Source organism: Dromaius novaehollandiae, chromosome 12 (genome assembly GCF_036370855.1).
Source record: "Dromaius novaehollandiae isolate bDroNov1 chromosome 12, bDroNov1.hap1, whole genome shotgun sequence".
Classification (NCBI taxonomy): Eukaryota; Metazoa; Chordata; class Aves; order Casuariiformes; family Dromaiidae; genus Dromaius; species Dromaius novaehollandiae.
The window spans coordinates 6323686-6351285 of NC_088109.1; the positions used below are offsets into that span (position 1 = coordinate 6323686).

The 27600-nt window shown below is 38.2% G+C and overlaps 1 protein-coding gene across 1 annotated transcript in view; it reads left to right on the forward strand.

Moving 5' to 3' along the window:
* The window catches only part of SLC6A11 (solute carrier family 6 member 11), a 113198-nt gene that overhangs the window by 41180 nt on the left and 44418 nt on the right, over positions 1-27600 (forward strand). The window contains exon 7 of the mRNA XM_026102530.2: positions 13290-13424. Within this exon, the coding sequence (XP_025958315.1) occupies positions 13290-13424 (135 nt within the window). The remainder of the gene's footprint in view (positions 1-13289; positions 13425-27600) is intronic.

Sequence of the window (27600 nt, forward strand, 5' to 3'; positions counted from 1 at the left end):
ATCTCACTACTGAACTCAACACATTTCTTCCTTACCTCTCTTTTTACAGTGTTCCTCCCTCGTCATGCATTTACACTGCTGGGGAGTGTAGCATGATCTATGGATGTTTCGCTGTTCATCCCCTCAGATGGCTTTATTATCCTGGTTGGAGACAATAGAGGACACAGTACTAACAAATGATGTTTCACCTTTTCTTGCTAACTCTTCTTTCTTTATATTTGTAAATGACATATTGTTGTCAGAAAGTGGAGTTTTTTTCAATTTCATGCAGAAGCTATTCAAAACTTCAAGATTTGAAGACTTTTCCCCTTTATTCCAAACCTTAGATTTTTGCAAATCACCTGCCAAGGCACAGTCACTGTCAGATTGTATTTCTGTGCCAGGTGACTGTCCTCACAGAGCATCTTATTACAAGGAAGGCTTGGGATCAGGATGGGGAGAAGGGCCAGCTGCCTGTGTCAGACAGAGAACACCTGTATAACCTGGCCTGTTCGTATGCAGAGCTCTTTCCTTATGCTAGGAAGGGCCATGAGCTCATCATCTTCTGTCCTCAAACAGGTCCCCGCTTGGCCTCTCTGTGGACTGTAAAGAGCTACTTTTGCTTCTCTCACATTCTGCACCTGCCTAAGTGCTAGTGTATCACCCCAGAAGGATAAGTCTCTTGGCTTGCTTGTTGGTCGGTCTGTACTGGTTCTGTGGCAAGCTACGCTGCACATTTTGTACTTAGTTGTAGTATCTTTGAATTAGTTGTATTTACAGTATTGACAAGCTTGGACAGTGTTCATATTTTTGACTGTGGAAAATTATGTATTAATAAATGAAGGACCTGATCTTACATCTGCTTTGCAGCAGTGCATCTCTGTTGATGTCAGGCTGCCTTCTGATTTACAGTTGTGCAAAAAGGAGTAGTATGTGCACCTGAAACAAAGAAAATAATTGAAAAGCGTACACTGATGTGCTGGAAGATATGGGTAGGGAGAGAACTCAGTGTATCAAAACTAATGCATAAAAGAGGGGAAAAACGTGGCTAGAATCTAGTATGTTCCTTTTCCTTGAACTGATTACCTGCCAGACTCTGTGAGATACCTGGTGTGCCCTAAGACCTAAAATTCAGAGGTGAGGTTTTCATACCTTTTACCCATCATTTTTCTGCCCTGCCATCAGGAGTTAAACCCTGCTTGCCAGCAGTTAAGACTCAGTCAGTAGTCTCACAGAAAATTTATTTTTCAATAGCAGGCTGTATAAAGACTTTAATGGATTCAATGAGGCAGAAAAAAAAGAGTAAAGAGACAGAAGTAGAAAATAAAAGAGAAAGATGTGTGGAAGAAAAAAAAAATGGGCCCCATTGTAGGAGCCCAGGAAAAGGAACTAGGCAGCAATGATTGTATCTCCTGAAGTGTCTTTTGTTTTAGCCTGAAGTAATAGCAAAGAATAGCCCTTCACGGAAAGGCTTTAGCGCTCTGTCCAAGGCTGATCTCTGTATTGAAAGGGGGAAAGTAGAACACTCATGAGATGCATGCAGAGTTCCTGCTATCCGCCTCCTCTGTGTGAAGTTTTAAAACAGCTACTCAGATTTTTTTTTTTCTTCACTCTCCTGTTCACTGAGCATTTAAGGACATCTCGGATTTGTTAATAGAGGAGATTTTGTGCCTCTCTTTGAGAGTGGTTTTCCCAAAATTCTGTTTGGCAGTCAGGGAGAGTATTAAATAGTAAACTTAAATCAAATAGTCTTCTCATGATTTCATTCCTTCCAACTGCACCTTAGCTGCAGAGATGACTTTTATATGAATCCTTAGTTAGATTGGATGTGAGCCCTAATCCACAGCCGAAGCAAGTCAAAAGTGTGTTTCAGTGCACTGAAGGACAGCTCAGCGTGCATGCGTATATGAGAATTTTGGGGCAGAGAAGTCACCTGATCTATCAAGCGAAAGTATGAAAAAGCAGGGTGGGGGAAAGGCCAGCTTTGATAATTCAGAGATATTTGCTGAAAAATTAAACGTGAAGCCGAAAGGTCCAAAATACATTCAGAGGTTAAGGCATCACTCTAGGAGAGACCTATTTATTGTATGGGTAAAGGTAACAAATATGGGATTGTTCCTTCCCTGATGTTACCAAGCACTTTTAGCCCATTATTCAAAAATAAATGCACTGAGCCAATAAAAAAGACTTTAGAAATTTAATAGTTTGTCATTTGATCATCACATGACCTCTTTGTGTTTCATTCCTCTTCTTACAGACCTTGAGGTCGCCTAGCAGTTCTGCTATCCTTCACCAAAAAAATTAGCAAACAATACTGTACAAAAGATTGTCAAACAGAAGCCAAAATATAAGATGGTCTGTGTACTCAAATTGGTGATGGTGGGAATGTCAGGGCTACAGCATTATTCTTTGAGGTGCATGAGGCACTGATTATATATGTTCTTGATAACTGTTGAGGTTTTATGAAGCTGTGTTGTTACAAAGATATTTATATGTTTGCCCATGTCCTAGCCTCTTTCTGTGTGTTTAGAAACCCCTAGGGATACTGCTTTTGTTGGCTTTTAGTTTACGTATTTGAAATATTACTTGCACCTTTCCTTCAACAGGAACATACAAGGTACCTTCTTTGGCTCTCAGTGTGAATGCAGATATACTAAAGTTGGTATCTATTGATAGCGCTGATTCTCTTAGTTTCATATTTCTTCAGTGAAGCAGAACAGATATAATTCCTTTATTCTCACACAGGTAGTTTGTCCTCATCTGGTGCTAATTTATATAGCTTCAAATGATTGGCCCATTCTTAGCAATCTACATAGCAGTTTGTGGGTATCCATCCCCATGGCACTATGTGCAAAGATACTGTCGCAAGTTTCCACAGGGGGAGAGCAGTCTCTTTAGGTTCTGAAGTCAATATAGGCCAGATTTTTAGTTTTATCTATAATGTACGGATGTCTTTTTAGTAGAAGTTTTGTTTTGTTTACAACACTGCTCTTGTGAGATTTACAAACTTTAATTCTGCATACCTCCCTGGAGTCGACTAACATGGACTGAATCCAAACTCAGTCTTAAGAGTGGGAAAGCTTAATGAAATAAATTGCTACATGAGCAACAAAGGCAGCTTCAGGCAGCTGCTATGTTGGTTACTAAAACACATCCCAGAGAAATGAGTTGGCTACAGTCTATTTAGTATTCACTTCTGCTGGGCAGTTGAAAAACTTGTGTGTTTAAAAAAAATAGGAAAAAGCATCCTCTTTAAGCTTGATTGTGTCATATGTAGAAGGCAAAGGACACTGCTTTAGCAATCTGACACAGTTAACTGTCCTGAAAAAAATTTCTTGGAGTTATTTCCTATAGGTGAAAAATGTGTTTATTGTTATCTGAGATAACAGCAGTTCAGGTTAGTAAACATTTTTGTGATTTAGCTTGTTTCCCACTTCTACCTGGAGCCCCTAACTGAGGTAAGAATCCCATTGTGCTAAGTCTTGGATGAATGAAGTGAGATGCTTCTATTCCCAAAGAATTTGCCCTTGCCTCCACAGAATGGATGATCAGGTCTCTGTGTTGAAGGGGGAGTTAAAGGGAGAAAAGGGAGAACAAAGCATTTGCCTGAGATAGAAAAAGAAACCTGTGGCAGAAACACTCACTCAAGTCAGGCTCTCTTCCAGCCCAATACCTTCGTTGTGTGATCAGCGTCCTACGTATCATATCAGCTCTTCTCACACTGTGAACCTCAGCTCCAAAACACAATTAAATGACAGCATGCTCTGTCAGATGTTCTGCAAGTGGGCCTTGAGATGATTTAAAAGCTAGATTTAGAGACTGTAGTGAAGGAATAATACAGTGCAATAAGCCTATAGGTAAAATAGAAGTTTAACTAGCTGTAGTATAATAGATGTAATATCCATAGGAAATTGAAAGGGAAAGAATTGGAGGACTGGATGACAAGGATACTTGTTAGTTTAAGTGGAAAAACTACTTATTTTATAGATATTATAACTATTGTACTTACTGTACACATAGTATAGCAAATGATTTATGGTAAATACATCTCTGAGCTGTCACCATGGTGATAAGGACCTATATTCCTGAGTGGAATAAAAAAGACCAATTTTTTGTCACTGTGTGGGTAGACAAACACACACCTTTATGTGATAATAAATGATAAACTGTGTATTATCCTATAAAATCCCTGAACGTCCCAATACACAAGACTGTTTCATGATTACAAAAGCTATCAAAGAAAGAAAAGGTATGAGATTGCTATAGGGATGTCCTTTTTTACCTGCTTGTTTACAAACTGTCTTTCACCAGCAACTGCTGCCCTAGGTTAAATAATGATGTGGTATTTTCAGAGAACAGTGTGCAGTATTGCTTGATAAATCATTTAGAGATGGCCACTAGTATATCTGCCTGAGTATTTGGAAGGTTGATCACCAGAAAAGCCTCATGTGTGACTATTTGTGGTGCAGAATTCAAGGGAAATTCCTAATTACTCTTTTATTGATATTTCAAAGTTTTAGTGTTTGTAGTTACTTAAAATTTTTAATATAGGCGTGCATTCGTTTCATGACTTCTCAGACGTTGGCTATAGTGCCCGATTCTCTTCTTGCATCCTATCCAGCCAAGGCCTTTGTGCAGATGGGCGGTCTGGTTGCTATATTCATTTGTGCTAACATCTTTTACCTTTTGTGGCTGCCTGAAGCAGGAGGAGATCTAGCTAAGAAACCTCACCTAATAATCGTTTTGGTAGATGGCATTATAACCATTTTCCAGACATAGATGCAGTCTTTTTTTTTTCTTAGTGTTTTTTTAAGGCAAATAAAGAAAATGAAGCAGGAGAAGTAGCCAGTCTGAGCTAGAGATGGTGATGAGTATTTGGGTCAAGCTCTAGTTCTCTGGAAAATGCTGATTCACTGAAACATTCTCCAGAGCAGCTAATAATTACATGAGGATGACACTCATCTGGAAGACCCAGCTTCGTGGTCTGCACCACAGAGTCAGAGAGCAAACCAGCCTCTGCTGTCTTCTGGATCAGAGCAGAAGTGACAGAGATTTAAGTCCTCGGAATGAGCCAGTCAAATATTTTGTGTTCATTCCAGTTCAGACTAAAATCTTACAAATTTTTGCTGGATAAGGAAATCTTTTCCTGCCATATTCTGGCCTTCACATCTTTATCTACTTTACAGGTTAAATATTCGCAGAATATGTCAGAACCTACTGACTGGAGCATTTGGTAAGAGCTTGACAGGCACATGTAGAGTAGCTAAGAAACCAAATTCATTTATTGGCTTACAAATCTCTCATTTTTGCCTACGTAAGCTCAGTAACAAAACTGGAAATTTGTAAAGGAAAAGTTTGGGCCACTGTAAATTCTTCATAGAAATGGAATTGTGCTTTATCAGGAATAGTCTGAAAGTCAGCCCATAAGAGTCAGGTTTCTGTGCATATATGTACCTAATACCAGTATGTGGCTTATTGTGTATAACGGGAAACAAGCTGGCATTCAGAAGTCTGAAAATCCTGGAAGGTTTTGGAAAGATACAGCTTTCATTTATAAAAAGCTTGAACTTCTTAAAGACCTTTTCAAAATGGAAAAAAACCTCAGCTGATTAATTAGTCCTAATTTATATTTAAAACTCTTCCTGATTGATTTTTAAAGTTGACTTTTACTTGATTAAATAGCAGTCTTTGATTTTGAGGTATTTGTGACTAATAATGGCCTACTTGATAGCAGCTCTGCATAAACACTTTTGCTTGAAATAATGAGCTTAGCCAAGATGCTGAAGTTTGCATCTTCCTTATCAGTACTCCTCTCCCTGCTCACAACTATAGGACAGATCTTCCTGTTCGTACACTAGATTGTTGGCAAAAGCATTCTTCTAGATATTCACGGTTATAGGACACCAGGGAACAGTATTTCATTCATTTTTCTGCTGCCACGCTGTCCTGTTTATGGTGGATAATAATGAAATTTAAAATTTCGTTATATAAATTTAAATAAGCAGCCTCCTCAGTAGGGAAAAAGCATATAGGTACCAGTGACACTAACACCCTGACTTTCCTTTGGGTTATTTCTTTTGAATTTACACTGGTAGAGTTGTATCTCCTTGCCAGATTGCAGTGCTCATGTTGCAAGAGGTTTTCTGCAACTTTCTGCTCTTGAAAATTAGAAATTTTTTACCATGAACCTCCTCTTGCACCACAGAATCTCTCTGGACAGAGAGTTTTTACAGTTGTTAGAATTTTCAGGTTGGCAGTGCATTAACAACGTAGCAGCACGGTTTTCTAACAAATGGATAACACTCTTAAGCACCTTAGTGTTTGAAATTGTTACACCCTTTACATTTTTTATCAGCAAATCTCCTCTGAGGATACTCATGCCTTTGCTAAGTTTTTGATAAATACTGAGTTCGGACAATATAATTTTGGAGATTGGGGGCCAACAGTAGTGGAATGATGAAGGACATTATGTTGAGTTCCTGAGATTTCTCCGAGCTGTGTTTACTGTAGGTAATTAGCTAAGACGTAAGTCTGCCTTTTCTCTTCCATTGGCACTTCTGACAAGAAAAATACAGAAACATTGGTGAAACAGTATGTGGAGTCAGCACTAACAGTCTCACAGGTTCCTAGTTCAGGCTGTGTCCATATCCAGGTTACCAAGGTCTACACTGTATGGATTCAGTAGTGAATCACTCTGTAAGCCTTCAAGCAGGTTCTCCAAACACTACTACAGACCTGTGTGTTAACTTCTAGACTGTGTAAACTTAGTGTAACAATGCAAACAGTTTCCTATGAACATTAATCCAGGTAAAGAGTCTCTTCCCTTCATGCCCTGAATGAACTTGACCAAGGCCTGTTCAGACTGGAATAGATCTAGGAAAATACACAGAATTGTAATTTAGAGCCATTCTTTCAGGGTCTAGACCATCTGGTATAATAAGTCCTACTTCTTTAGGAGCTGCTGGCACATTCTTTGCAAGTAATTAAGTCATCATGAGGCTATGCATGCATATGGTCTGTTCAAGAAAGAACTTGCTTATCTGCACAGTTACCATCATTTTGTGCTTAAATGCAGATGTTTTTGTGATTGATTTAAATCACACGATAAAATGAATTGCTTTTACACTTTTATATGCATTTTTCTGCATGTTCCATTCCATGTGATTGGACTTTACTGACTATGTGAACACAGTGGGGAAATAGTATTCCAGGAAGCACTCCTTTGTCTTTGCTTTCCAGTTGTCTGGACTGGGCAATCTTGGCAGAATCACTGAAGCTCCCATCTGCCCACATAGCAAGATTTCTTTCTGAATTTAAGGAATAATTCTTGCTGAAAAAAATAGTAAAAAATTTTTTCACCTTTTTTTAAATTTTGAAATGAAGCTTAGAAGTAATGACTTTGCTTTGTGAAAACCATTTTTCATTTAAGACTGGTCTCCCTTTTTCCTTCCCTTTTGGTAAAAAGTGTGACAAAACAAAATGGAATGAAACTTTTTGTCTTGCCTCAGAATGAATTTTGGATTTGAATTTTCATTTCATTGTAAAGGAAACTGTTTCAGGTTGACTCAGGGATTTTTTTTTTTTTTTAACCTATTCACCTCATAGAGAAAAAAATAAAGATTTGCACAACTCTGCTAGATGGAGATTTTGCTGTGTCCCAGCTGGTAACCTGAGTGTGTTGTGGTATTAGAAATTCTTTTCCCTCTCTGCTGTTACTGTGTCACATGTAGAATCTTCTGTTTCCTGTGATCACTGCACATTTAACAAGGTTCTTATGTAACTTTATAAGGCATCCTCTCCTGGCTCCTGTTTTCTGGCTCATCTTCCTGGTGAGTTTTTCCTCTTTGATACTTCTTATCTCAAATCTCATTAAATTTTCTTACCTGTTGGATTTTGTACTTCTTTCTACTCCAAGTGAAACTGTTTGCAGTCGCACATAATTCATCAGTAGCTTAGGAGAAATTCTACATTTTGTAAGCAATCTGGTTAAGGATGGTTCACAAGACTTTCTGGAGCAAATTTCTCTCTGTGTATAAACAAACCAGGCAAACAGCAGATGATACTGAATAAATCTGCAAGATAGAAAAATAGAGAAATCAACTATTTTGCTGATTCTTTTTCCTCCCTCCCCCCCCCCCCCATCATCTACCATGCACATCAACTTATCTGGTATTTCACTGGGTTTTTGGTTTAGTTTCTCATTTCTGAATTGAAATATAACTTTAAAGTGTAGGCAGATCTAGAAAGTGTATATATTTTTTCCTTTTGGCACACCATTTCAAAAAACTGATGAATCGCCTGTTGTTCCTTTAGTTGTAAATCCAATTAATGTAGAAAATGCCTCTTTTGAGCCATGATTTGTATATCTGTAGATGTAATAGCAGCACATCACCAAAAGACTCTCTTTCAAACACTGCTTGTTTGAGAAGTTTCACAGAAGACCATGGTAGTTGAAAAAGAGTATCTTTCATAGTGTTACCATCTGCAGTACTAAGAAGTCTGAATTTGTGAAACTGAAAAGTTACTAGAGGAGCAGGATGGCTGGACTGTGTGTGGCATGCAAAACTTTTTATTCTTAGTGGAAATCACTCCCATATTGGTAGTGACTTGGGCACGTTTACAGAGATAGCAGAGCTGTTGGACTGTAGTAGGATAATTATATTTCTATAGTTATGCTAATATGCAATTCTGCATCAGCATTGAAAAGCAGGATAAAAATTACTATTTCCTGTCACATCTATCATGCTGTAAAATTTTTATTCCCAAGCTTTTTATCCACATGAGTGTACTGCAGCGTAGGCATAGTTTTGTCCCTCCCCAGCCCTGTGTAGACAAACCTTGTATGTCACTGAGATCTGAAGATTGCTCAGTAGTTTTCCCTGACAAAGGAAGTTGGTCGTTTCAGTCCAGTTCTCAGAGGTCACAGCGTCCACAAAATAAGTAGGCTAAATGAACAGCCAGCAAGCTAAAAACTGTAAATGAAAGTTAAGGATGTACAGGGTATGGAGGCTGGTCTTACAACTCTTCAAATACTGAGTTTGCAGGAATTACTGGCTATTTTTTGCATTGACAGTGTCTGTGGTATAGTCTAATGGAGCAATAGAGGACTTTAGGGGAGGGGGGTTAGCAATCCAGTAAGTCTTTCAAGCATCAAGTTAACTAAAATACACTTACTCCATATAAAAAATGCAAACCTTTCATTATAGTGTAAATAAACCCAAACATCGCAGCTTGCAGAAAAGAATAGACTAATTTTCCTGTTGTTGAAGATCTGAGATCTGTTACAGGATGAGATCTGGTCAGTGACTGGGTGCTAAATAAAACCATTAAATTCCCATGTTTGTATGAGGATCAGTTAAAAGCTTTTAATACTGGATATTGTTTTGTCTGTTCTCCCAACTAGCCTATTGCAGTGGCCCAGTCTACACAGGAGTTGTGACCATTTGAAGGTTTAATTTCATTGGTATCACATAGATGTACTGTTACTCCCTTATGCTGGCAGATGAGTGTCAAATTTTACCAGCTTAGGAAAACTGTTTTGTCCCTTCAATGCTAGTTCACTTATGGTCTCTGCCAGTGCAAAGCAAAGGATTAAAGTTTGCTACTTCCTATTCGTGACTAATCCTGCTAAGAAGCTGTTGTGATGTACTGTGTAAACATCAAGCTGGCATGTTCTGTAGTAGCTGTAGCCTGAGAAATCTATTTTTAGTCTTTTAGATTTATGTGGCTGTGTGGCTCAGTTCTTTGCATAGAGGGCTGCTTTCTCATTCTTAACAGATGTATGATGTATTTTTTCTACATTCTCTCACAAGCCAAGCTTCAACCCCTGCAGAATGATCTGGCAGAATGTTCAGAAGAGCAGCTTTTCATTTAGGCCAAAAGGTTCAACAGTCCCAGGGGCCAGATTTATACCTAAGTACCAGATTCAGGCTTCTAAAGATATTTAGGTATGTAAAGATGCAAACTGGCAGCACAGCTAGTTTAATTCTGAAGACCTTCATGGTTCTTTACTCATGAAATCATTGTGTAGTTTGATACCTAGATATCTTTACCACTGACTTTGAGTGACATAAACATCAAAGTCTCTTACGATTTTGGTACTTAAAATTGCAGTATTGAAGTACATGGCAGTTAAGAGCACCAAAAAGCTTTTGAAAATCTGTCCTCAGGAACACTGGTCCTAATATACCTCCAGCGAAGCACCTAAGTCTGTTGAAGAACTATAGGTGTCCCAGCGGGTGTCCTTCTACACCCTTATCTGTCTAAATAACTTTGTAAATTTGTCTCTCAGTTACACTGCAATAAGAGAAACTTGGTGCAAAAACAGGCATGCCAGAAATTTTTATTTTGCTTCCAACTGCTTAAACACTAGCACTGCTCTGACAAGGGTTTAAAAAAAGCATTTTGAGCATTGGAATGCAAATTAACACACCAAGCAATTAAAGTCAATTAAAACAGGATACACTGTAATTAGAAACAGTTGTGTTCACATTTATATTCAGAGAGGTTTGATGCATTGAAAGAAAAGAAAACAATTCAGGAAACTTTGATGCCTGCAGATGTGGTGATAATAATAATGGCATTTGATTTCTGAAGTGTCCCATCCTTCCTAACCTCATGAGCTCTTGAGAAGCATGGTAAAGTGAGCAGGACAGTTGATGCACTAGGCGCAAGGGAATTAAGTTGCTTAGCATACTGGGAGACTTGACATCCAAGAGTGGTGGCCTTGTCTCCCCTCTGTGAACACAGTACTCGTCAGTACCTGCTGCAGCACAAGAGAAGCTTGTAGTTCTAGCAGCCTTGTAGCTATATAAACGCTATCAGCTACAAATTATTAACAGCAATGTTAATTGGCTCACAGGAACAGCGTATCTTTCCCACACATGCTTCCCTGGTATCTCTCCTCTTTTGTTGTTGTTCTGGATAACAGTAGTTGTTGCCAGAAATACTGGGCCAATTTCTCTCCCTATTTACATTCCCTTTGTACCTGGCAGCCAGAGAGGGAGAGTCCTCTTTCCTGTAAAGCTGTGGCACAGCTATCAGCCACAGTAGTTTCCTCATGATAAAAAATGCTGGAGGTTGTCGTTCCAGAACTTGTGATAAGGTGTGGATGGACTGCGGAAGGCATTCTGAAAAAGAAGATACAAAACTAAGAGGACTTGCAACTCTGCAAGTCTGGATGGCTGCTGTGGGAGTACAGATGATTATGCAAGAGCACCTTTACCTGACCTCTCATGGGTGTAGGGATGAGTGGTTTCAACTCTTCTTCCCTGATGGAGCTGAATGAGGAAATGCACCCAAAGGAACTTGGGAATAGTACCTGCTCCTACAAAATGACCGTGTATATGCTCGTGTAAAACAATTCAAGGCAGTGGCAGGATGCACAGGATAGCAGACTAAAAACCAGTATAGTTAAGGAAGCGTGGTGCAACAAAACATTATTCTTTAACTTGCAGATACTCAGGTGCAATACTTTCTATGTCATGAAATGTATATGATTGCTGACTGTCCTCATTAAAAACAACTGTTAATTTAAAGGAAGTGGAGAAAAATAGCTGGCAAAGAATTAAATGCAGAAACATGAAAACCAGTTGCTAGCTCCTATATCCTCTCCACATAACATACGGCTGTGAGACTCTGAGCAGGACCACGTTCATCCCATGCATTTCCTCTTCTCATTAAAATGACAGTCCATTTTTATTTGGAACCTTCCTGTGGCGAGCAGTCTGTTTGGACACAGCCTATTTGAACAGTTAGTTACAGTGTGCATTTCCATTAATAGTGAATAATAATAAATATAAGCACAGGGATCAAACTTTCCATTTTGCATTTTTATTGATCTATGAATTAACCAATTCAGGCTTCTGAGACCCATAGGAATATTGTGATCATTTCAATTTCCTGGGAAGATTATGACTTATATTTTCAAAAGAGATAAGGCACCCAGATCCTGAATGATGTATAGATGCTTACCTCCCATTAAGGTCAATGACGATGAGGTGTCTAAATGTGTCTTGGGCAGTTGGACACATTTGAATGTCTGCTATGTGATTTTAAGTGCTTCCATTTTCTGGGTGTGCCAGCTGAGGCACCCCTAAGATGGATTATATTTGGAGTTAAATATCCAGCACTATCTGAAAATTAAAGTTCAGTTTTTATGAGTCAAGAAAATGTTTGAGAATCCTGTCTATCATTGTACATGCTCCGATGCATTTCTTTCTTTTATATAAGCATGGACCAGTCAATGAAATTTGCATTTTAAAATATTTATTTTTGACACTTGTACAAGTAGTACATTTTACCAAAGGATTTTCCCCACTCTTGCAGCTTGTTAAGTCATTTTGACTTTTGCAAGGCAGATGTGTAATAGTATCCTCTCATTCTAGAATCTTTTGTACCTACTTTGCACAGGTGAAAATGGCTACAGAGGATAATGGAGAGATGAGCTGAAGTTATGCTATTTAAAGGAAATATTTATAGTGAAATGGAATCTGTCATTTTATCTATCTCAAACTTTGAATTGCTAGGTACTGCTCTCAAGTATGTGTTTGTGTAATGGAAGCAATTTGCTCTCTTTTTTTCTTTTTTCTTTTTTTCCAAAAAATTAGACTTCTTGCAGAAAAGCACAGTTGTTCCCCAACGTTACTGATTTCTGAGAACATCTAGCCATATACGTGAAAATAGAAAACTGCTGGTTTTGAGCACTTCAGAAACCTTGTTTGAAGGTGCTCCGCATTATAAGGGTAATACACTAAGTTGCCAGGGGTTATACGTTGCATTTAACCATTAGGCTTGATGAAATGTTTATTCTTCAAACATGGACATGCAGGCAGTCTTTAGAGATGACAGTATAGTAATTACTAGGTGACTATGATCATTACCATTTTTTGCACATTTATTGTTGTATAGTACAGATGATGTTATATAATACAATTAATTTCTTGGTATTATGAGTCAATTCCACTGTATGCGTGTTTAGTGTAGTACCTGCTATAGTGTACTGGTATGCTATAGTATAGTATTTTGTTAACTGTAACCTAAAGAGGGTAAATAATACCTGAAGAGAACTTCACAATCTCTCTATAATAAAGTGTTGACCTTTCCTACAATACCTAAATGGTTTAGAAGGGAATATGCTTGGAGGACAAAATTTACCCATGGGCAGAGGGACATCAAAAGCACTCAGGTCTTCTTTAAAGCTCCAGAGAAGGTTTTTATGTTACCCACCAATAGAAAAATGGATGTGGAAGTGAGCTTTTTTGTTGCAGTTGGAAGAAAATAGTTTTCTAATGTTTGTTTCTTCTTGCTAGGTTGTATATGTAACAGCCACATTCCCCTATATCATGCTGATGATTCTTCTGATTCGTGGAGTAACATTACCAGGTGCTTCTGAGGGGATAAAATTCTACTTGTACCCTGACCTTTCTCGGCTGTCTGACCCACAGGTAGGCTCATACTCCATGTTTATGTTTATCCCTGACTGTGAAAAACTGCAGAGTTCTCTCTCTTTTTTTTCCTTTGCTTTTAAAATTTGAATACATGTAATTGTTGGATATTTGTTCATTGTTAGGGATTTGGAATTGCGGGTGGGGCTTTAAAGCCATCACTGTTTACAGTTGTTGGAGCATCTTTTAGAAGAGAAGTGTCCTGGCTTATAAACCAGAATTTTCAGAAGTGGTCAGTTGTGGCTGCTCTGCTGCCTTTGAGGAACAAGTGCATCGTCACTAGTTTCAGCAGGACCAAATTTAACTAAGACTTACCCATTTTCAAATTGTACCTTTCTGTGCACATTCCAAATCTAAATCTCAGTCAAGCGTAGAAGACAAATCAATCATTCAGATATTTGTTGTCCTTGAAGCAAAAGCTCCTAAACATGAAAGCAGCAGTGAAGTACTAAAGCCAGGAACTGTGTCTTTTTAGTTATTTCAGAAGTAGAGTTGAACATGTAAATACTGGTTTAAGTTGATTCTTGGGTGACAGATGAGTACAATAAAACAATTATTACATATATCGTTTGTCTGATATCAAAGAGGGAAAGTGACACAAACTCTACAAAGTTGCATACAGCATTTTACTTACCTGGTTCGGCAACGTAAAAGACACTAGATGATGTTAATTCTAAGGCTGCTATGATATTAAATAGATCATAAGATGGAGATAAAAGGAAGTTTGGGAATACATGTGTAAATTAATTCTTAAGTACTTACCTACCCCTATTGAATTGTAAAACGTGATGGCAGAAGTACTTTTTTGCTTTCCTGAAGCTTCTGAAACTGCTGACTCATGTAAAGGTCACCTTAAAAAAGTAGTATTTCTACAGAAAAAAAAAACTAGAAAGAAAATTTTCATTTAAAATATTGGAAATTTTAGATGAAAATTGAATCATGTTGCTACCTTTGAACTTGATGACATGTCCAACATTCAATGTCAGCCTCTTTCCACTTGCTGCTGTTAGCCTGACTGTGGTGACAGGTGGTAGAAAGACCTGTGGAAGTGGAGTTAGGTTCTAAGATACGGTACGACTTTCTGACTGCTAGGGTTAAGCTTGCTTAGAGGTATCCTCAGCTCCCTTGAGAAATTAGCAGAGTAGCAGGGAAAACTAGTAGGATTCTCTGACACTCTCCCAATTTTTCTTTTTTTTTTTTTTTCTTTTGGCAAAGTATAATAGATTCAGACTGTATTAAGTGAAGCAAGCTAGCCAAATTGCGAGTGAACCATGCATGTCTTAACTCATCGTAGCAGAGATAAGAAATTTGGCTGTCTCATGCTTCCCCAAGAACATGGATGACCTTTGTTTACATTGTCCAGCTTTGACTAGTGTTTTATTTTTCTTCGTGTTTCTGACAATTAGTTATCCACAGCCTTAATAAGAAGTGCCCACTGTGCACTTTTTTCTTGTATGCATCATGCTAATTCCTCCTAATGTAGAATTCCTCCACTTGCGACTTCTGCTGACCTAATGTGAACAGGAGGTAGGCTTCCTGCTTAAATGTTGCTTCCTTCACTTGTCCAGTGATGTGTGAGAGGCCTGTTAAAAGGATTTGGGCCTGTATGTGGATTTTTCACATGCCACTGACATCCTTACTTCTGTTTGTTATTGAGAGAGGGCATGCAAGTTTAAGCAACATTATTGTCAGGTTACAAGGGGTTTTTATATGCTTATTTACTATACTGTTTCCATTTGTAAAGAAATACATTGTTGCCATGACAATTTCCAAAGCACATGGTATTATTCAAAGCACTCGTTGAAGTACAAAGCACTTAAAAGCCACATGTGCATGTATCTGTTTGTCCCACACACATAGTTCAATCGATATTGGAATGTCTTTTGGGGAAGGCTTAATGTTGTGCTTTAACAAGTGAACTTTTCTTTCTATTTCAATATGACTTTATCTGATATATTTCTGTATGTCAGTGTTCAGTATTTTCAAGCTCCTTTCTGTAGTAAAGAAGCTGAAATAGTATGGGAAATAATAGAGACTATTTAACTGCAGTATGGGTGATGAAATGGTTTTGGAGATATATTTTTCCATTGAAAAATGCTATTTCATTGGAGTTGAAACATTTCATTGAGACAAATCAATTGAGGCAGAATTTTTGAAGAACTATTTCTGAGTTATGTAGTGGGCTCTAGTCATTTCTCAAGACAGGAAAGAAATTTCACTTCTCAGTCTTAAAACTAGAATGACACAACTCATTTTACAAAAAACAAGGTAAAATAGAATTGGTTCAGCTCTATTGCAACTTTTATTGCTATCAGGATAGAGATATTGACATTTTCAATTTTATGGAAATGTAGAATTTAATAATGTTCAAAAAATAAAAAAATTTGCATCATAAAATACATTCCGTAAGCCTCTTCTGAATTCTTTCTAGAGGCCTTTGCAAAGGAGCAAGTAGAGGACAACTCAGCTAACCTTGACATTTGTGCTCCCAGTTTTCATCTTTACTCTTGTTTATTTGGATTTGCTCCGTAATATCAAAGCATAATGCATGTGTACTAGCAGAAGTTGTTTTCCTTTTCAGCTGGAGGTCTGTTTAAATAATGCTCCAAGGAGACTACTGTGTGTCTGTATTAGGAGAGCAGTATTTGAACCACAGTGCCAACTATGTTTACTGTGGATTAAATAAATTAAGTTTCTCTTCAAGGCTCACTTTAGTTTGAAGTTCTTGAAGCTTTTGTCTTTGTGTAATTTGCATTCCATGGTCTGTTATAGCTTTCTAAACAGCTATTCATCTGTCTTTTCGGTTCCTCTTAGCTTTCAAGTGCTGTGTTCTCTATTTCATTTTTATATTCTATCTTTTCAGCAAACTGGATCCTCTGGGTCTGAAAGTGCCATCTTTTGTTGTGTGTATCTGTACAGCTCATACCAATCATTTCTCGTTATAATAGTGGAGTACTATATTTAAACTTCAAAAATGCTTTCTGTTTCAACAGCAGTAAGGACTTTATAACCTTCATGCTCAAATTGCCCTGATATGTCTCTCCACCCCAATCTAGGAGATAAAGGTGCCATTTGTAACCCAAATATGAGGTCATTCCTGAGATATAACTCCCACCAAAAAAAAAGTATTTTACAAAGTTAACAAGATTGTTTTTGTGTGCAAGTCTGACTCAGGATATTGTTGTGGCTGTCCTTCAGCAAATTTAAGTCACTTAGTATGTAGTTTGTTTGTATGTGGCATTCACAGCTCCTTTTTGGAAAGCAATGCTGATATCACAGAAGAGGTTTGGCTCTCTAAAATGGGATTTTCCAAATGTGTGTGCACTGAAAGACTTAAATCTCTGACCTGGGGACTTGCAGACATAACAATCTGATGGATCAATGACATACCCTATGGTCAATGATTCTGAATACACACATGTAAATTCAAAACCTGCTGTGGCATTGCCTTCCTAAAATAAAAATAAAGGCTTCTTGCTCATTGTGTGCTTGTATGCTAGTAACTGGCTGAGCTACTGCTTTTTTATTCAAAAAATATTATTACTGTTTTAATGAAAAAAACTGTGGCATCTGTAGGGAGAGGATTTTGCCATATCCAGAGTTGCATTGCCTTCCCTAACAATTGGTGCTTACCAAAATCTGGAACAAATGTAATTAACCTGGTTTTGGGAACTGAATTGCACATTAGAACACATTTCTGTGTAGAAGGAATGCAGGTTGTACTTTATCTCTGATATAATGTCACATAAACATTACTTATGGGAAGATAAATGAATGGCAGGGCAAATTACTTATAAGGCACAGAAAAATCTGAGACATCAGAGTTAGAATTGGTTTTGAATTTCTCTGATATTTCATTGGCAGTGGAAAACTAAACATTGCAATAAAATTTCTGATGGCAGTAACATTTCTACCATTCACTACCAGGATTTCAGCCATGTGAGTTCAACTGTTAGACAGTCATGTCTAGGTGAGGACTGTGTATGGCTTCCAGATGTTTTATTCTGGTATTCTTGCATGACCCTCTGCTCTCTGCATTTTCTTGAGGGTAAGAAGATCTGAAAGGCAAAGCAGAGGTATAAAACCAACAGAAGATAAAAGTGAGCGTTTGTAGAGAGGACATATAATGCTCCAGTTGTGGCATGGTTCCAGTCATGTTGAACTTTGTTATGACAGGAGACCAAGTTGCCTGAAAAATCCAGATCAGAAGGGGAATTAGAGGGTTTAGAAGATTAGAAGGAAAGGGAGAGGACAGTAACTTATTTTAGAAAGAATAAAATAAATAGTTTTTAAAAGTATGCCTACGATAAAAATACATTCACAGTTTAAAAAAAAAAAAAACACAAACCAAAAACAGCCAAAGTATTCCCCATGATTTTCTCTATGAATAGGTCTAAATATACCATATTTTTTCACATAATGGTCATATGCACTGAAGAGCTACACTATGTTATTACACACATCATGAATAGTGAGGAATAAATTCTTATCATAGAGTAGAATCATAGAATAATTTAGGTTGGAAGCGACCTCCAGCTAGTGCAACCCCTTGCTCAAAGCAAGCCAGCTGGATCAGGTTGCTCTGGGCCGTGTCCAGTAGTTCTGAACGCCTCCAAGGATGGATATTTCACACCCTTTAGAGGCAACCTATTCCAGTGTCTGACAACTCTCTCGGTGATTTTTTTTTTTCCTTAAATCTAATTAGAATTTCCCATGTTGCAGCTTATGTCTATTGCCTCCTGTCATATAACTGTGCTCCTGTTCTGTCTCTCAGAAGAGTCTGGCTATGTCTTCTCTCTCTTCCATGTAGTACTTGAAGATAACAAGTCTCCTAGCCTTCTCTTTTTAAGGATGAACAAATCAGTTTTCCTCATCTGTCATGACTGTCAGCTCCCTAATTATTTTGTTGGCCCCTCCCTGGACTTGCTCTTGTACTGGGGAGTTGTCACAGTAGTCCAGATAAGGTCTCACAAGCGCTGAATAGAAGGGGAAAAATCACTTCCCTGAACCTGCTAGATACACTTTTGCTAATACAGGCCAGGATGCAATTGTATTTTTTGGTTCAACAGCACACTGCTGACTTGTTTCCAGTTTGTTGCCCGCTGGGAGCCCCAGGTCCTTTTCCGCTTTCAAGCCAGTTTGTGCCCAGCCTTTATGGTTGCATGGGGTGATTCTGTTCCAGGTGCAGGACTTCACATTTGTTTTTCTTGAGCTTCCTGTCAGACCATTTTTCCAGCCTGTTCAGGTCCCTCTGAATAGCAGCCCTGCCTTCCAGCATATAGACCAATTCCTTATCATCCACAAACTTTCTGAGTATGCACTCCATCCCATCACCCTGGGCATTAATAAAAGAAACAGTATTAGCTCCAGTATTGATTGCTGAGGGACGTAACTAGTAACAGCCAATGAGTTAGACTTTGTATCATGACCCTTTGAGCTAGCAGTCCAGCCAGTTTTCCACCCAATTTATGGTTGTGGTTGTCCCTCCGTTCCGTAGCTCACCTATTGGACTATAGGTTCTTAGAGACTGTGACACAGGCCTCACTAAAGAGAAGGTAAACGATTGTCTGTGACTCTCCTCTTCTCTACAGAGACAGTCGTCTCATCACAGAAGACAATCAGGTGGGTCAAGCATACTTGCTCTTGGTAAATCCATGCTGGCAATTTCCAGCTATCTTTCTGTCCTTCATATGCTTGAAAATGGCTTCCAGGAGGACTTGATCCATAAATTTCCATGGCACTGAAGTTAGATTGACTGGCTTGTAGTTCGCTGGATCCTCCTTCTTACCCTTCTTGAGGATGAGTATAATGTTTGTGCTTTTCCAGTCATTAGGAACTTCCTTCAATTGCTGTGACCTTCCATAGATGAGAGAAAATGACATTATAGTGATACTGGTCACTCCCTCGGCATCCTCAGATGCATCTCATCTGGTCCCGCGGACTTTGTATGTCTAGTTTCTCATTTTAGGATAAATGGATACAGTAGCCAAGAAGGAGTTTATAAGGGAATTTCTGTAACACTTATCAGAGCAAATACCTGTCCCTATTATGCTTGCATTTTTAAATCCATGTTCATATGCATGCAAAATGTCTTAAAATATGCTAGTGGACTAAAACGAATGCACAGCAATGAGCACAACTTAACTTGAAAAAAACCTTAAGACCAGTTAAGTCTGACAGCACAAAGATGACTCCTTTTCTTACATTGCCCTCCACCTCAAAAATTTCTTTCTTTGCATGCTCTGTGTTTGTAGAGAAAAAGAACATTTTAGTACATTAATATATAATTTAGAGAAAACATACTTTTTGGTAGAAATGCATTTAGAATGCGTACACATTAAAAATGCTATTTTTCTGTGAAAATCTTAGTTATTCATTAGAAACTCCTTCATTTTCTAGTTAGCATGAGTTTATTATGCTTATTATCCTTGCTCCTTCCTTAGCATCTTATTAGTGTTCTTGTTCCTTCCTTTAACACCTTATTGCTATTTTTGAGCACATATATATAAAACTTCTTTTTTTTTTTAAATGGGACAGTGTTAGCAATTATGTCCCAGTCAGGCTGTAATGATAATGCACATATATGCGTCTGTGTGAGAGATTTGGGGATAGTGCATAGGTGTAGAGATATTTTCTTAAATCATATTCTGTACAAACTGAAAATTTGAGAATTATCTTCCTTTAACATTTAATTTCCAATGTTTAAAAATGTAGCAAGTGTTTAAAAATGCAGCAGTGTTTAAAAATGCAGCTATGAGAGCCTCAGCAGCAATGTCATTCTGATTCTACCAAGAACTCTGTAGCAGTGGGGAGGAAAAAAAGAACAAAAAACCAAAAAAACACAACAGATTGCAAGGACGCGTGTACTGAAGAATCAAGAAAGCTACTATAACAATTGTGTCGCCATCTTGAGGCTGACTGATAACTATGTTTTAAAAGGCAGAAGAGAAAGAACACTGTCTCCTAGCTCTGAAAGCAGAGGTAACTGTTGAATTTGAACACAAGTCTTAAGTCTCTGTTTTGTTTGAAAAAATTGTAGACGAAATTGTGGTGTTCAATTTGTGCTTAGTTTCATGCTCAGAAAATCAAAGGAACTGTCCCGACTCATGAACAGTGGATTTTAGAACTGTTGTATCTATCTAGGCGTTCTGATCCTTAGAATTGAAGACTAGAAATTTCTATATGTTGGCAGCAAAATGATAGCTGATTGCAAAGTTTTTGATGCCTTTATTTGTTTGGAATGTGACAAGTGAGAAACTCGCAGTATAATGAGAAACTTACTGTCCCTTACTGAACTAGTTCTTTGAAGTAAGCCTAGTTTTTCAGCATAGTATTTGGAAAAAGAGTTCAGAGACAGGTTACCTGTCTTAAATTTTACCAGCCTTCTAACACCACTAAGGTCAGTAAACATCCTAAGCAGTTAACTGCATTTTTCACTGTTACAGGAGTTCATGCATCCATTTTTTCAAAGAATTAACTGGAGAAAAATAGTAGTAATGAGAGACGGAGGATATCCAATTCCTGTCATGTTCATGCAATTTTGTTAACTACAGAACTTGCCCTTTATTTTTTTTTCTACCGGTTTCTTCGCATTCTCTGTATTGTTTGCTTCATCAGGGATTTCCCTTTTTGATCCATGCAGTTGTGATATACGCAGCTGTGAGTTGTAGTAGATTTGAAAAAGAGGAGTGAAATGGCAGCAATTCAGACAAGGGCGCAGTAGGCATGAAAATCCTTGGCTGAATTTCTTAGCTATATACGTCCAACTCCTGCTTTACACCTGTATTTTTGAACAAATAATCTTTTTTCATATGATATGGAAACTAAATATCACACCATTCTTTCTGTGAAAGGAAAAATGTATTGCTGCAGATTATGAGGTTTTCATGTTGCTATTAAATATTAATACACACCAACATTTTAAATTTAAACTTGTAAAAGATTGATTCTTCTGAATCAAATTCTGCTGTTTGTTGCGCCATCGGTACAAATAACAGATTTTAAATTGTAAGATAAGCACAGGCTATAGCTCGGCATGATGTTTATAAACAGTTTGCCCTACAGTGCAGTTTATGATCTGTGCAGTGAGGAACTCTTTCATACTAGTATGTTTTATGACTTTGCATTAAAAATTATTTATGTGGTTTTGAAGAATAGCAAGTGCAACAAAATACTGTAGTGGAGAGTGTTCTTACCAAAAGTACAGAGCTGTTTAAAACAGCCATAAATCAGTCCTGGGAGCCGGACTGTTCCCAGTTGCCCCGAGGAAGGACTAACGGCAAGCCTGGGAGAACATTTCATTCCACTTGCTTAAGTGGAATTTACTTACTGCTCCTTCCCAGTAAATCTGCAGTACAGAGATTCGGCACGTGCGTTTCAAAATGCCTGGGGAAAAGATATACCCAAGGTCTTCTCCTGCTATGAAGAAAAAAAATCACCCCCTGTAATGTATGGAACAGGTAGATGTTTGCTCACCACACAAGTCTTTACGTTGTGCAGCGACACTGGATGTATTTAGGCATCCTGTGCTGAATGCACAATGTAAATGGAATACATCCTCACTAAACCATTGCTGTGCATGAGTGAAAGTGGCATAGCTGTATGTCTCAATGTACACATCTGGTTTACAAGAGCATAATATTGCAGACTCTGACTTTTTTTTTTGTATCAAACGTAGTTTCAGGAGACCAGTCATTGTTTGGAGAGCTATTTCAAGCCCTGAGCAAACAGTTTCAGTCCTCCCCCCGCCCCTTGTTTCTTGCTGTTGCTAGAGAAGCAGCAGCAAGCTGAGCCGACAACAGCATATTTTGGCAGTTAGAAGAGACTTGTTGAAAGAGCAGCATTCTTCATGGGGTCATTTCTTAATTTCTTCAGGGCTTTTAGGCCACATGAAATCTCTTCCAACTATCCCTGCAATCCCTTACAACTTGGCAATTGAGAGACTGTTGTTTGAATTACAGGGGAAGTCTTTTTGCACTTAAATATTAGACGTTATGGCCAGAGGGATACGCCACTGGAGGGAGACAGGATCCACAGTTTAGCTCAGTGAATTGACATAACAGGGAGAGATTATCAGTGTTTACAGTGATGGCACCTGCAAAGAAGCACCAGATAAACTGGAAAAGCCATTTCATGCTCAAATTAATAAACCTTCTCAGGAGCATTTAAGGAATTGCTGATAGTGAGTCCAGCCTGTCAGCTGCTCTAAAAGTCTCCTTCTAGCAAGAGAAAAGCTATTGATAAAATGCATTTTATTTCAGATTAATGTAAAAGTTGTACAAAAAATAGGAAAAATACTGAGTGAGATGCAGATATTAATAAGGGAATAAGACTTTGCACACAGGATAGTGAGCAAGGGAAGCAAATAAAGATTCCATACTATTGCTAGGACAGTTACAAGTGGGTTTATGATCCCATATAAAAACAGGCACTGGAAATACCTATATATTTTTAAAAATGGATAACAAGATTTTAATAAAACTTTAGGAACATATTCCAGAGCAGTGGGGAGAAAAAAAGAAAAAGAGAAGATTACTTCACTAGTGGAATGGCTTACAGCATGCAAAAAATCTGTTATGTACCTTTTAAAAAATTGAGTGCTCCTAAACATGACTGTTTAAAGAGCTGCAAAAGAAATGCTTTCTCTTCTTCTTCTCTTCCCTTTTCTCTTCTCTTCTTTCTGGGATTTTTTTTTTATTTTGATCCTTGAACTGGAATAATAGTTGAATTCTCAAAACATTTTGGCAGAGAGAAGGCTGGGCAAACATCTGCAGAGCAGAAAAGGAGTGATGGATAAAGTATATTGTGTATACCCCACAAATTAGCATTGCAGAGACTCCATGCTGTAGGGGTTGACTATGATCCTGGAAAGATCTGTAGCTGAGGCCTTACTGGAAATGGGAATTGGTTCACACACACGTTTTTTCCTCAGAAATTGCCTAGAGAAGATTGATACTTGAAGTTATTCTCTGAAGTTACTGTTCTCTGAATTAATGGCAATACAGAAAGAGGAGGAAGGCAGAAGCAGAAAAAGGTGCTTTCCTCTAGGGCAGAGTAAGATGGCTGGGAACTGCAGTAAGCTGTGGGCTCTGTGTGGTTGTGATTATATACACATCTTGCTACTAGATGTGCCTTACTACTGCTATTCCTCCTCCCTACCACCGTTTTTTTTTTTTAATCCACAAGCATATAGTTTCTTTGTGACAGTTGTGCATATGTGTGTGAATTATTTGCAAGGGCAGCGTGGGAGAGGGAGAAAGAGTAAGGGAGAAAGGAGAGGGAAACTGGGAGGAGGAGGTGGGAAGTGATTGATGACAGTGGCTGGCATACTGCCCCAGCGTATGTGGGAAAACAAACTGCCTCTCCATCATGGTGAGTGCCACCGGCTCCCAGGCAGCTCATAGCAAGCATCCAGATCCAGGAGAGCAAACTGGAAAGATGAGAAGTGTATTGGGAGTTGTGACTTTCTGATGCTCTGTACGCTGGAAGTCTGTGGTGAAAAGTTGACTATTCCTTCTTTACAGATAAAGCAGTTTGACTTTTTATTAGTATATACTTTTGTTTAGACTATTGAAGCTGCATTGCTTATCAACTATTTTACTTAGCATTGCATAGTTGCTTCTTCTCTATATTTTATAAAATGCTATTTTATATGTTCCAACATACTAAAGTTATATCATCAAAATTGCCCCAGCAGATGGGGTAGTCAGTGTGTCTTTTTGACTTCAGAAGAATTCTGCTCTAGTGCATACTCTTTTCTTTGAAAAAGTCTTTGAGACATGACTTTATTCCTGTTTTGGTGTTAAAGCTCAGTAAATTTTATAATATAGGAATTCCTGCAAAGATCATTAATATTTTTAAACAGATTTTCTTAGATTTCCATATGTTACCGTACTTTCCCATATGGATGTTTATAGACAGCTAATTTAAGCTCTCAGGCTCAGATAAACTGAGCATTCTGTGGCCATTTGCACCAGAATCCTGGTTGTGAGAATATTTTTATGCCATCGAAGAACAGAGGCAATAACGTGTTTTGTAATTCTTGTGCCAGCCAAACACTTCTGCTACAGTTTAGGACTGTAAATGAGGTGAAGAAAAGAAAGCATTTCACTGTCACAAAGAGGGAGGGAATAAAATGCATTGAGTAAATTTGTTGCAAACTTGGCAGGAAATGATCAGATGTTGATGCAGTTTGAGGTACAAGTTCAATGTTCTATCATTTATTTATTTTCAATACATCTGAACCTTTTAGTGTTGTATAAGAGAACATCAAGAAGGCACAGCTGAACTTCTAGAGAACTGGAGGCAGAAACTGGTTGCTGATGATTTTATTTGCAGTTAAGTTCTGTATTCTCATAGTGATATATTAGCTTTCTGCCAAGAATAAATCAAAACATTTCACACAGACCAGAGTTTTTAAAAGTATTTTTATTTTAAAGTGGTATTTTTCCTTTTATTGTTATTATTGTTGTATTTTGAGACAAAAATCTGATTTAGGAATTAAAAATCTAATGTCTCATTAAAAAAATGGAAAATACTATTTGACTTCTCAAACTTTCACTTTTTGATCAAATGTTTTTAATGTTTAACAAATTTACAAATAATGTAAATTAAACTGAATCTTAGTTTTTCTGCTAAATTGAACATTTGTTCAAACAATGTCAATATTTTTAAGAGCTCCCTTAGCATCAAGAAGTCCAGGCCAAAATACAAATCCTAAATTGCATTTTTTATTCTAGTGGGTTATTTTTTCTATCTTGAACTTGATCTTGCTTTAAGTTTCTGCCAGCTCTGCAGCATAGATGAAAGGCTTTCCATTGCCCAGCTCTCTTTAAAAAGGGCTGGGCTTACAGCATCATTTAAGTGAACATTAAGTGGCTCGTTTACTAAAATCTGCCACTGTGGTATACAGTTTCTGTCACTATAACAGTGCATGCTTTTAAAAAACTAAAAATCCCTCTGTGTAAAATGATAAAACAATATGGTGACTCTGAGGGATGTTCATGAAATGGTATAGTGAGAAGGGGCGCTCGAGTCCATGCCTGGAAGCCTAAATGTTAATCCATCCATGAAGGTGAGGAGAACATCAGTGGAAAATGATTGTAGCAGGTAAAGCATTGCCTTTGCTTGAACAAGGTATAGTGGGGCACTGGCCTTCAGTGAGTTACTATGCTATGGAGGAAGGCAGGAATTGTACAGTATGATTAGGGATTACAAACTGAAGTGATTTGTCCTGTATCTTGGTCTTCACAGGAAAGTAAATAAGGTAGTCCAGAGTAATCCTGTTTAACGTTAGGCATGTAACTGGCACGTCTAAGTAAGGTTCGTACTTTGCAGATAGTTGCCTCTTCCATCAGTAGAGAGAGAAGGACATACCAGAAGTGTAATTCAGTCACCTATCACCTGAATCAAACTTTAAAAGTTCCTTTTCCCACTAACTAGATTAGAGAGCTTGGAGTAGTGACAGTCTTACAGTCAGTACTTAAGCAAGTGCCTAAACTTGAGTGAATGAGGCAGAGGCTAAATAACATAGGAGCTGTATTTACCCTCCTGAGTGTTTTGAGACTGACCAGGCTATGATTTTCAGTACTAGTATAATACTAGTAGTCATATTTTTGTATTTGTACAACTCTACCTACCTGCAGATTTTTAAGTAGTTTAAGTCACAAAGAGATTAAGATGATATGCACATAGCCACTGAGTGAGTTAGTTGTTAAAGACAAGAACCCAGTCTGTCAAACGTAATTCTAAACAGTAAAACATTAATGCTGCTTTCTCTTTTGGCCCAAGAGATGTCCATTTTTTATGGTAGAAACTGGATTAAATTTTAAGTTTCACCATAGAGTCTCTGACAGGTGCAAGTAGAAGTAAGAACTGAGTGTGTATTACCAAAATACACGGTCCAAACATGCAGGACCAAGTGTGTTGGCAGTAAGTGGGAAAGGGGAAGAAATGGACAAAAACATAATCCCTTTTTGTGTTCTTCCCGTCCTATAGTATTGAGCAAGGTAGATTGGAGGTTTCAGGCAGAAGCAAATTGTCCTTCAGATGGAGGGGGTACATGCAAGAAGTGGTTCTGAGGCACAAGCACAGCATCAAAGATGTCTGTGGGCTGGAACTACCTATGCGTCACCCCATGCTGTTGGCTGGGTATGAGGTAAATACCAGCCAGCATACCAGTTTTTTGAACATTTTAGATAAGCATTTAAAATAAGCCTAGAATATCAGCAAAACAATGTTTGTTTTCCAAATTAACTTCTCGAGAGCAGATCTATCACAGGGAAAAAATGAAAAGCTTCTGCCTGCAGCTCTGAAACTAATTTGCTTCATTACTTGACTTTCCTCCTCCCCCCTTGCATTTATTTGTGAAAATTATTCAGGGAACTGATTCTTTTATCTGTTTTTTAATACCGCTTAAGATCTGAGATGGATTGGAATAGTTGTTGGTCTAAGCTTGCTAGAACAGATTCTTGGCGTATAACTCTGGTTAGGAACAATTTTCCAAGCTGATTCCAGCTGCCATTCATCAGTGATAAAACTTTGAGATGCTTACTCAGGTCATACATACCAAGCCCTGCCAGTGTGGCAGAGCTAAGGCTATGCTCGTTCATCCGCAGAATCGGGCTTGTCTGAGGCCACAGAACGATGTCTGCTCTGCCTCTGCTACCTAGGTGCCAGACCACTGGTGCTCCTTCACTGGCGTCTTATGCACACACCCTGATCGCAGTGCTTGCTGTCTACTCGTGGGTGCCACGTGACTTCCCATCTCTGCCTCGGAATTACATTTGTAATTGGAAGCTTGTAACCTGAGTATAATTTGAAAGTGTGGGGAGGGATTAATTTAAAGCTTAAATTAATTATTCTATGAAAAGTGCAAGTTAATGACTTCTCACTCAATCACTGATGAAATGCAAGGCAAAAGAGGCTGAGGGACAAAGAAATAGGGGTTCTGTTATTGTGAATGTGGAGTCTTCAATACGGCAGTGAATAAACATGTAGGGTTTTGTGGCATGCACACGCTGAGGAGGCACCTGTAAAGCTCCATACTCTGAAACAGCTCAGCACTGAGTGGTGCTGCTGCAGAGCGGATCTTCTGAAGGTTTAGCTGTGAAGTAACTTCAGTGGAGTCTGTCTTTGGCTTCCTACGGTTGCTGCTCTATTTTGACCAAGAAAGATA